Source organism: Cupressus sempervirens, chromosome 1, assembly GCF_028749045.1.
Source record: "Cupressus sempervirens isolate cs-2001-9-10 chromosome 1, ASM2874904v1, whole genome shotgun sequence".
Classification (NCBI taxonomy): Eukaryota; Viridiplantae; Streptophyta; class Pinopsida; order Cupressales; family Cupressaceae; genus Cupressus; species Cupressus sempervirens.
The window spans coordinates 320,211,818-320,224,106 of NC_143118.1; the positions used below are offsets into that span (position 1 = coordinate 320,211,818).

A 12,289-nucleotide genomic window follows, 5' to 3' on the forward strand; every position below is an offset into this window, starting at 1 on the left:
AAGCCTATATTTCACTGTGATTTTGTTAATAGCTCTGGAATCAATACACATTCTCCATTCTCCATTCTTTTTAGGTGCTAATACAGCAGGTACAGCACATGGACTCAAGCTTTCTCTAATCAAACCTTTCTGCAACAACTCATGCACTTGTTTGTTAAGTTCTTCATTCTCTACAGGTGTCAATCTATATGGTGCTTTGTTTGGCAAACTAGCTCCAAGGATCAAATCCATACAATGACTTATACTTCTTACTCGAGGTAAACCATCAAGAATATCATCAGCAATAATTTCTTTATACTCATTTAGCAATTCGGTAATTTCTACTAGCACTCGACTATTACTATCTGCTGTCACTCGGTCATTAATAACTTCTGCTACTCGGTTATTACTACCAACACTCGGTCCTCTAGGAACTATGGCAAAACAAACTTGATTCTTTTTCATTTCTTTTTCAAATTGTTTCCCATTAACCATGCAAATTTTTACAGCAGTACAATTAACCTCATCTGGACTTTTAATCAAAAGCAACAATGTTTGTTTCTTCCCATTTACCCAAAGAGTATATTGATTCAATCTTCCATCATGTACAGCATATCTATCATATTGCCAAGGTCTACCCAACAAAATATGACAACAATCCATGGACATAATATCACACAAAACTTCATCAAAGTAATGTCCAATTTTGAACTTCACAAGGCATTGCTCACTTACCAATATCTTATGCTCATCTTTGATCCATGAAACATGATAAGGTTTGTGATGTTTCAACCTCTGCAACTACAACTTGGTAACCAGCTCTTCTGATGCCAAATTTGTAGAACTTCCACTGTCAATAATCACCTTGCAGCATTTTCCAACCATCTTACATCTGGTCTTGAAAAGACTTCTCCTTAAAACAGGTTCTTCATCACTTCCCTTAATACATAAGGTTCTTCTCACCATCAGGTTTTCTCCAACCTCAAGTCCACTTGGTGAACCCTCATCATCTTCTTGAATCACAGCATTTTTGTTACCTTGCCTAGTTTCAGAGGATCTACATTCAAAAGATCTATGTCCCTCTTTACCACATCTAAAACAATTACCATGAAATCCACCTCTAGAATAGAAATTACCTCTCCCTCGGTAAGAATTATTGCCTCCTCGATAAGAATTACCACTTTTCAATTCGGTCTTGCCCTTTGTCATCATTCTTCCATTCAGATTTGCCTTTATCCTACATAGAACTGTCAAATCTACCACTTTCTCCATAAGATCTACCTCTGCCTCTCTGGAATCTACCACCTCTATGTTGTGTTAAGGTTAATGCTGATGCAGCTTTATCAAATGTTGATATCCAAGTTAATTATGATTCAAACTATGGTTCATCTCACAAAACAGAATGTTTGATATCAGCGTATAACAGTCATGTATTGTGCAAATTTGATTCATCAAGTGTGGAGGAAGACATGAAACAAATGGGTTCTCCTCCAAAGTCTATTATTTGTTAGAAGGGCAAGGAGGATGCAATGCTTCTTTTGAGAGACTGTAAAAGCTTAACTGGTTTGGTTGAACCATTGAAAAATAATAGTCATTGTGGAAGAATGCTTACTTCTGCTACCGATCTCAATTACCATGTGCATTGTGGGAAACAGAGAAAAGATCTTATGGACCTGGCAAATTCTTTCAAACTAGATATTGATGACTCAGATAAAGAGTTAGATGACAACATGCAGAAAATGATGTAAAGTTCATTGCATAGTGCATTTGTTTATATAAGAATCTATTTGACTGAATCACTATACATACAACCAATAACCATGCCTTTTATGCGCGAGAAAGATTGCTAACATCCTTTGCAACAAACTTGAGGCTTTTGGAGTAACCTACGGGTTCAAACCTATGTGATGAAGGATACGACCTGTGTGAAGGAAATTCGTTACAGAATATTGCATTCTCCATTGTGAATTTTTGAAGTCAGAAATGGCCTTTCTTGCGGAGACATATGATTCATATTTGCTCAGAATGGTGTGCAACGTAGTCTCAGAACTGCCATCTGCAAAAACATTAATCTCTACATGAGGATAAGTGGAGCGAAGTTCCTGTGATCTACGATTGGGAGATTAAATATTATCAACAAATGCACGATCGAGATTCATGGATATAGACTGCACGAGATGTTCTTGCAAATGGCGGGTATCCATGGTTTGTGAAGGATCACGTTGGAACATAAGACGACACTCATTGCCGGCTATAAAGTTGCATTGCATTTGCACTTCATGGTGGAGGTCAATGTTTCAATTAGTGTCTCCAATCTTGGAAGATTTATCCTCCGTAATGAAGATAGGTCGGTTGCAATTAAAATCTACCAGCAGTTGCAAGTCGGATGTGTAGCCCAGATGGTGTCAGCGTGACTACTAGACAACAACTGAATCAAGCTGCAACAAAGTTCCAGTGCATATATCAAGGAGTCAGTGTTATTTCCCAGCGAAGGCGGTAATAGGAAACCCTGTTCGAAATACACAACAACGATGAAATCATTGCAGGAGAAACCATGGGCAGGGAAGCCCCATCGAATATTGAGAGGTTTAGTAAATATTTCACACGACTCATTGGTCTTTCCTTTTTGTTTGTAGGTTTGCGTGTCATGAGTCGAGGGCGGGTGATGGGTCTTAGCATGGAGAACAAAAGACCTCACAATATTAACGGGCTTTTGCATCAAGCCTGTGCTATTAGCATCAACGGATTTCATGGGCCTACTGGTATGCGTTCGGGTGCTGGAAGTCAATCTCTATGGCTCACGGATCAATGTTCAATGGAAGGATCTTGACTGGCGTATAGAGGAGGGATGTTTCACTATTACAGAGAAGGGACTTTGCAAAGTGTTACACGCAGACAATGGAGGGGACAACATACGCCTGGGCAGACTCAACAATAGTCATACATTGCCTTATGATATTCGGCAGGGATCACAACTAATACTGCATTTGTTTTATTTGATATATAGCAATTAAATGCTATCATATTAATTTAAATCTTATATTAATTGGCAGTGGTTATAAGTTACCAAGAGCTGTGATGATTGGAAAATTAACTTACACCTCTTGGTTATCTATATGTATGAGATGTAAAGTTCAAACAAACACATTGAAACTGCTTCTTTTGAAATCTATAAACTTTCTATTAGTATTGTTGGAATCTTTCTGTCTGAGAGAGAGGTTGGAGATTTCAACAAAGCAAAGGGGAGTTCAATTTTTTGAATATTGTTCCTAGAAATTGTATGGATTCAGTTGTGTTGGATTGAGCATCAAGATTTTGAATGTCTTCATCACGATTTGTCCAGCAATAAATCAATAAAAAAAATTATTTGTCTTAGAGTTGAATCATACATAACTCGTCCTTTATAGTTGAGTTGTTTATTTATTTTTAATTTATTAATTTGATAAGTACATTAAATTGTTCGCTGCTATTCAGATTTGATCAATACAAATAGTGTAGGATATCATCTTGTTCTTATTATTTGTATCTATTATGCCCGTGTGATGGTTAAATCATAATAGACTGATCTGAATACATTAAGTTGTGACAATTTGTGGCATCAAATTAACTAAGTTATTAATAACTATCATGCTAACAATACTGTAAGGTTGTATGTAAGAAATGTATGATTGACTCTATCGCCCAATTAGAATTCAGCATTGATCATAAAATTGCTCATAAATTTTGAACCCAATGCTGGCATTTCTCTATTCTTTTCCTTTGGCAATCTGATTTCATTTAGTAATTTGTCCATTTTTGTTTCAGCAACATATAACATCTTAAATAAAGTAATTGAAGTTTGAAGATAAATAATCCAGAACGTTTCCTTGATGCTTGCCAATTGAGGAGTTTATTTGATTGTTGTAATCTACTATAAATCATCTTGGAATTGAGTTTTGCCATCCAAGATTTAGGTAAACAGGCCTTGGTCCAACGGAACCAAAAGCGCAGAGGATTAAATCAATCCTGTCAAGTTGGCCAAAATCAATTAGATACCCAGCATCAAGCAGGCAAGGCTCCTAGGTTTCTAACCAGTGATTTTGATTACCAACAAGTACTACAGAATGTTGTTTCCGTCTTGGGTCAGCAATGAGATCATGGCTCAATAGAAAACAACCTACAGTGGCCTTGAGTTACCAAAGCTGAATATATGGCAGCCTCCATTGGAGCTCACGAAGCAATATGGATGAGAAAGCTATTCTTTGGACTTTTTAGAAAACAACTAGATCTCATAGTGATTCATTGTGATAACCAAAGTTGCATCAAACTTTTTGGTAATCCAATTTTCCACAATCGACAAAGGCACATTGAGACACCTTATCACTAAATTCGAGACATGGTCGACATAAATGTTATCAAGCGGATTTATATCAGCACCAATGAGCAAAATGTTGACATTTTCACTAAGCCTCTTGCATGGTTGAAAATAGACTACTTCAGAGATAAATATGGTATGATAAATTTGTAAATACATGTGTAAGTTGTATATATTCATGAATAAAATTAGATGTTTGCAAACTTGTGTTATGAAAGGAGATGACCTTTCTTATGTATAAGGTCACTATTGTAAGGAGACAACCTTATTTATAGTTGATCTATCTTCTAACACCAAAAGTGTTAGTGTGTTATCATTGTTCTTTAGGCTGGATTTTACGAGACACAGTGATAACCATCATGGTTCTTCACACCGGATTTTGCCCGACACCATGAAAATCTATTGTTATGGTTCTTTGGGCCGGATTTTGCCAGACACCATAATTTGATTGACCACATTTTAAGTGGTGTATAATCTTGTCTTATATTTTCTTCAATTCCCTCCTTCCTAAAGAGGGAGTGTTAAGAATATTAACTTCATGGAAATTGAAGCAAAAATAATATATGTGATTTATATGTCTGATGATGAATCAGTATATTAAAGTCTGATTATCCATGTGTGTGTGTGTGTGTGTGTGTGTGTGCATCTCTTACTTATACATTCATATACAAACATATATTTACACACACACACACACATATATAGTCATATCATCATAAACTTAGAACAATTATATTTTTCACTTAAGGATTGAATCTGATATGTTTACATAGTATTGGGCTCTTAATATATCCCGATACCATGATTGGATGTCAATCTTAGTTAAGGTTGATGCTTATATTATTAAAGTGAACCAATAGCACTTGAATCAGTGCTTCTTAAGGATATATCATTATGTATTGAGGTATGGTTGTGTAGGTTCATACCTCTACATAAACATCCATCTCTCTCTCTCTCTCTCTCTCTCTCTCTCTCTCTCTCTCTCTCTATATATATATATATATATATATAATATGCATTTGTGAATACTGAGAGATATCAATAACAAAGGCAATATAGTCTCAGTCTAAACTCAAATCTGCATAATCTATACAGAATTGAATCAAATCAGTACAAAGACATCAAAAGGAAGATTTGCTCTTATCAAGTTAAAATCATTATTTTCAGTCCAAGTCTTATTTATGTATCTATAAGAATTCAGAACTGAATTGAAGATTGCTCAAGATATTTACATAAATAAAATTATAGTTTAGTTAGTCTCAACCAATAAACGATCATTCAAATTTACACTTGAACTTCCCAGATCCAAGAAAAAATAATCCACACAGAGAGTAGGGCATGTACTCATCAGCTCCTTGAACCTATCAAAACAATCCTGAGCCTTCTCTAACCACTTGAAACTGTCTCTCCGTGTCAAATCTGTAAGTGGTGCTGCTATCTGTGAAAATCCCTTCACAAATCTGCGGTAGAACCCGCAAAGCCCAAGAAATCCCTTGAGTTGCGAAGTGTTCCTCGGCGGTGGCCAATCCAGAATGGCCCTGATCTTGTTTGGGTCAACCCGAACACTTCCTGCACTAACAATATGCCCTAGATAGAGCAACTCTGTCATCCCGAACTCGCATTTACCCATCTTGGCATATAATGACTCCCTCTCTAAAATGCTGAGCACTGCATCAATATGCTTCAAATGTTCCTCCCAAGTACGGCTGTATATCAGTATATCATCAAAAAAAATCAACACACACTTCCTCAACTGATCTTTGAATACTCTATTCATAAAGGACTAGAAAGTGGCGAGGGCATTAGTCAACCCAAAGGGCATGACTAAGAACTCAAAATGTCCATAGTGGCATCTAAAAGCTGTCTTCTCCACATCCACCTCTCTAACCCGTATTTGGTGGTAGCCGGATCTCAAATCAATCTTAGAGAAGTAGCAGGCACCGTGCAATTCATCAATAAGCTCATAAATGTGCGGAATAGGGTATCGGTTCTTGATTGTCTTCTTGTTTAGTTCCCTATAATCAATGCACATCCTCATTGTACCATCCTTCTTCTTCACCAATACTATTGAAGAAGCAAAAGGACTCTTGCTTGGTCGTAAGTGCCCCATGTCAATCAATCCTTGATTGCCTTTTCTATTTCATCTTTATATCTCTTTGGATGGCGGTAGGGTGTGATGATGACTGGCTTAGCCCCTTCCTCTAACTCAATAATATGCTCAATTCCCCTATCCGGGGGTCTCCCTGGAGGTATCTCACCAAACACCTTAGTATGTTTGGTTATTATTTTTTGTACATCAGGGGGATACTCCTGTTTATGTTGCTCTGTCACCTCAGGCATTCCTCTGAACTCTGTTGTCCACTGCACCTGGTCGTGTCTGAAGAAACTCTGCATCCGCTTGAGTGACACCACTCGTAGTCTCCCATCTGACAAACCTCTGAGTACTATCTTCTTACCATTTGCCTCAAACCTCATTTCCATTTTCTGGAGGTTAAATGTAAACACTTCCAGAGATTTCATCCAATTCATCCCAAGCACCATATCCTGATCACCAATGTTGACAACAAAGAAATCTCCCACCATGTCATAATCTCCCAAACGAAGCTGCAAGTTGGAGATTTTCTTCGTACAGTCGATTTTGAAGCCGTCGGCAACCATCACCTTAAATCCCCTATGCTCTTCTGTATGTAGCCCTCTACGTGTCACAAACTTTTCATCAATGAAGTTATGTGTTGCCCCTGTATCAATGAGTGCCACAAATCTTTGTCCATCCAAAGTTCCCTTAACTCTAAAAGTGACGGCCTCCTGTATACTAGACAACTGAGCTATCGTGCTACCATTGTGTGCTTCCTCGTGAAGAATTATCATCTCCATCTGATTCTGATGACTGCTCTGGATCTCCATCCACTAACTCTTCGGCTGAAAAGTACTCCATCTGCTTGGCTTTTGCTTTCAATGGACACTTATGTGACAAATCCCAAGGCTCCCTGCAATGAAAACAAAGCTTCTTCTTCCTGAGATCATTAAGTGTCTCATTGTCCAACCTCTTACTTTTCTCCTTAGGTGGCTGACCCTCTCTACGAAAAGGTTTACTGTCCTTATCTTTCCTCGAAGGGAAACTCTTTGCCTAGAATTTATTTTTAGAAGCTGAAGAGGAATCCATGTCACGAGCTTTCTTAATGGCTTCCTAGAAAGTGGGAGGGTTGAGAACTTTAATCCACCCTCTCAACGGATCAGCTAACCCATCCCGATGAATTGTTGCATACTTAATAGCTTCTTCCTCAGGCATAGGGTTCAATTGAAAGTATGTATCAAGCTCTTGCTGTAGACTTCCCCGAGCCATCATAATATGGTAACTGAAGTTTCCCTACTTTCTTCCGTAGCTCATAGCTCTGGTTCCTATCATGTCCACATGGCATATGTTTCATCCGCACATCCATATACTCCCTAAAGGTAATTGCAGCAGTAAAATCTGGACCTCCGGCTTCCCAATCTCTTCTCAACTAGCCCTGTATATCAATGATCTGGGGCTCTGGTACGGGCTACTCTGGGGCTCTAGGAGGAAATGTGGGAATCATGGGCCTTGAACTCACTGTCCTAGCTTGCTGGGGTGCATGACTGAAATTGTTCCCAACTTGTTCACCTCCATTATGTGTCCCATCCTGATTGTTCCCATTCTGATTGTTACCATTTTGATTATTACCATTCTGGTTATTTCCTCCACCCATGTTAGCATTCAACCCCATTTGACGAGCCATCATCTGCATCATAAGCTCCATTCTCTCATTTTGTTCCTGTGCCCTTTGTTCTGCTAATCGCTGTCCCTATGCCAAGGTCTCTAATAACTGTAAGAATCTTTCCTCTCCAGGATCCCAAACATTCCTGTCTCTCATATTGCTGCCTTGATCAAAGAATATCTCCTCTGTGTCTGTATGACTGGATTCTATGTCCACCTGCACGGATGAACTAGACTATTTGCTCTGCAGGTCTGAAATCCTATTTTGTCTTGCTCTAGTATTGCGGAAATTATAAGGCCCCTATCGCATGCTCAAACATAAATGCTCTGATTTTAGCGTTTTGACATTTCGTCAAACACTTTCCCCTCTATCTGGCTGTTCCAAATTCCCTGTAAGACCTCCACAGGATGGCAGGACTTATACCTCTAATACCACTGTAATGGCCCTCCTCAAGTCTGCTCTCAAAAAATGCTGATGAAAGCTCAAGGAATTTCATCAAACAATTCACATGCAAGGGACGTATGACTGATATAGTATTTCAGCTGGCTTTAAATGACTCCTTTCCAATTTGCATCAATGAGAATCTTGTGCTAGAAGACTCCAAATGGACTACACAATGGCCTAACATGAATGTGCTACTAATTTTGACAATATTCAGTGCATATATATGATCTAAGCATGAGAAATGAACAGCTACAGCCAACTGGCATTTTTACAAACAGTTGGTATGCAAACTAACTAGCTGATAAATAATGATATTAAATTGCTTAAATGACACCAGCAACTATTATCTTTTTAATTGCAATGAAAATTACAATGCGCATGAAATATGGCCAAGACTTTGGCATTTACATGGATTACAAAATGATAACGCTGGTATAATGCACACTTACAGCTGAAAGCTTATAACACCCTAAAAAGCAATACGAACAAAAGAACCTGGTTGTAAATTGCTGTAATAATTTCCTTCAATGCTGCCCCTTCTGCTTTGCTTTTTTCGAACTGCTTTTTCGGCCTGCTTTTTCGGCTCTACTTTTTCGGGTTGCTTTTTCATGCCCGCTTTTTCAGTCTGCTTTTTCGGTTCCGCTTTTTCGAACTGCTTTTTCGTATTTGCTTTTTCGGATTGCTACTATGTTGAATCTCAAGACCATATCTTTCAATGGCGTCAAGATTTCCAGCTTGAAGGGATTTCTTTCTTCAAACTATTGAGATATAATCTCCAGAAAATTCTCCAATTTCTTTGATATTTCCAAGCATGAATAAATGAGAGCTATCCTCTTTCTTTTAATCCCTTCCTCACTTGCTCCACGCTTCCATCTTGCCAATGTGGGATAATACATGACTTTTAATATTACTTCTTTTCTTCTTTTTACAAAGTCCATGTATGTACTCAAAAGGGGGACTCTTGATTTTTATAAAGTGACTTTATGAAACATTATAATATTTAATTCAAAGTCACTTTACCGTTGTAACTTCAAACATTAAAATAATATACCAAATAAACTCGAAATCTCACATATAATAGCTCATTAGAAAGAGCCCAACAAAACGCATCTCATCCTGTCACTGAAAATTGAAGGCACTGCATCCCCCTATTGGCTTACTAAAAATAGTAAGTCTTCCTGACAACCCAACAAACGAACTCCGTTTGGCTTGTAATTAAATTTCACTAGGCCAAATAACCTCAGGATCCCTTTTGAAGTCCTGGTTAGCCCTCGGGACCATACAAGAATGGGCTAATGACAACATACCTCCAAACTAGCTAAGTGGGGGACATTACAGTAAGCCAAGAAATGGACATTGAACTCAATGTAGATATAAAGCCAAAAGACAAGAAGAAAGATGTAAAATGGCTTAATTCTGTGGAAGAAGGAAAGGGACTAAAGTACAAAAATTACATAGGATCAACATATTTTGACAATAGATTATGATGATAAACCAGGTAAAGATAGAATGAATACTGAGTTTCATTGTGGTATATAAGGAGCTGCCATACATTATTTTCTTCTCCACCAAATGTCTTTCTCATTTCAACCTTTAAACCATGTCATCCTCAGTATACAAGTAAAAATTCCATTCACTCACATTAAAAATGTTTTTTATTATCAATTTTAATATCAAAATATCAAAATATGTTTTAACAGTTTCCTAAAACCATCCAATCCCATCTGCTCAATTACAAAAGACACATTCCAATACACCATGCAGGTAGGAACCTAATGTGATGGACGTGTAGATATCTGATAAGCTTTGGCTACAAAAATTTATTAATTGCAACTGAATCTTATTTTATTAAAAAAGGAAGTATATACATCAACCGAACACACATCTAAAGGCCAAAACAAATGGCATTTTTATAAGGTCAGATAAGCTATGTGCAATTTTCGAAATATTTCTGGACTTGATTCAAATTTAATCAAACTTAGCTGGAAATGGTTATTAAGAAAATAAACCGTAAAATGAAAATCAAGTACTTTATCAACAGAAAGCAATGCATTATATTCAATTTTAGCACTTAAAAATTTGAAGTACTTCCTCAAAAGAAAGACAATAAGCCCAACGCCTTTCAAATGAGATATTACTAATCAATACTTCAAACCAAAAATATCAGTCAGGCATATTCTCTAAATGATCAAAAAGAATATACTCAAGGAGCAGTTTTAGCTACCTGGAGAAAATGTAACATTGGGAAGAGCATGCAACAACTTCTCAACCTTATTCATCCCAACTCTCTCCTGTCTCAATACTTTACGCCGAGTGCTGAATTTCACCCAATCAGATTCCATACTCATTTTTGTCCAATATACTCAAACAATAATCAGGTAGATTTGGTGTATAGAAACTAGTCTAACTAAACAAAGTACTAACCTATACTCATGCATTAAGAATTTGATCACCAGTCCCTCTGTAGCATTTTGCACTTTTGAAGAATGCTCAGAAATAAGCAAATCTACATGCTTCCCAGGAAATTCAGACATTTTTGGCTGAAAATATTCAACCTGAGAACAGCTGGCATACAATTAGTAAGATGCACTCCTTGCTTGGATTAAAAAAGTGAAACCACATCTGGGTTTAGCTAACATTAGTTTACAAAATTCCTCAACAGAACACAGCAATAAGAAAATAATAAAAACTGGAAATCAAATCTATCAGTTCTCTCCCTAGTTTGAAAATCAATACCTCAGGTTTCATATCTATAGTTTTGAATTCTGATCTCATGCCTGCCTCAATCTAAAAGGACTTGGTACTGATATAGATTTTCCCAATGTCTTCCATACAGGACCATATCCAAACAAGTATCACTTAGTGTATGTTATAAAATTCCTATTTTAATCTGAGAATCGCTATTTTCAGTAATGTCAAACAAACACATTCCTCCTTTGATTTATGCAGTTTGTTTTGTTGTTTTTCTCTGATTTGTTCAAGGTCTGCTGTGCATAAGTACTTTCCGAGGACTGAGATGGTAGTACCATTGACATGACCAACAAGTTTTTCAAAAAGACTTAATTTCACTAGAACTGATATGGTAGTATCATTGAGATAGAGACAAGTTTTTCAAAATGAGTAACTTTGTTTGTCATTTTATTCACCTTCATTATTTCCGGTTCCCACAATGATGGTTGAAACATATGTAAGCGAGGTGATAGCATACCTACAATCACAAGACAATATCCTGTGATCCTTGATCAATAAAATTAACAATCGGTACAAAACTTTCATTTTTTTGAAACAAAAAAATGTCTATATTCATCTTCCTGCTAAAGAGATGAGAACCACTATGTACTTGTGGCTGGTTAACTGGTTAACATTACACATACTCGCTGAATTGAATTTTAGAACTATATTCATCACTTTTAATATCTTTGTCCAAATGTTTTCAGAGTTTTGGCAGTACATTTTTGTTAGATATTGATTCCTTAGCAAATAACAAAATGCCACTAATTCCACAATCAGCACTGGATGCTAGTTCTTCCTTTCTGATCTCCACATATGGAAAACATTGTCCCCTGACATCTAAAACTCAATAACTTTCAAATTTGACCACTTGTTGCATATCGCATCAACTTAATATTCAAATTTGAAGGCAGTCCTTACTTGCATGAGTTTTAACATCAGAAACTTTCTCATGAAACTGCAATAAGAATATAGTGATGAACATGCAAAGCTTTCTTCTCTGGATAAATTTCTGTTATTTTCGCAATGTTTGGTTCAACTGTTG

The 12,289-nt window shown here is 37.0% G+C and overlaps 1 protein-coding gene across 2 annotated transcripts in view; it reads right to left on the reverse strand.

The window, feature by feature from the left end:
- Window positions 1-12,289, reverse strand: part of RST1 (ARM repeat superfamily protein) — a 334,110-nt gene that overhangs the window by 158,099 nt on the left and 163,722 nt on the right. For both annotated transcript variants that reach the window (XM_089823823.1, XM_089823825.1), the window contains exons 14-15: window positions 10,939-11,069; window positions 10,739-10,830 (exon numbers count right to left, since the gene is read on the reverse strand). In XM_089823823.1, the coding sequence (XP_089679949.1) occupies window positions 10,739-10,830; window positions 10,939-11,069 (223 nt within the window). The remainder of the gene's footprint in view (window positions 1-10,738; window positions 10,831-10,938; window positions 11,070-12,289) is intronic.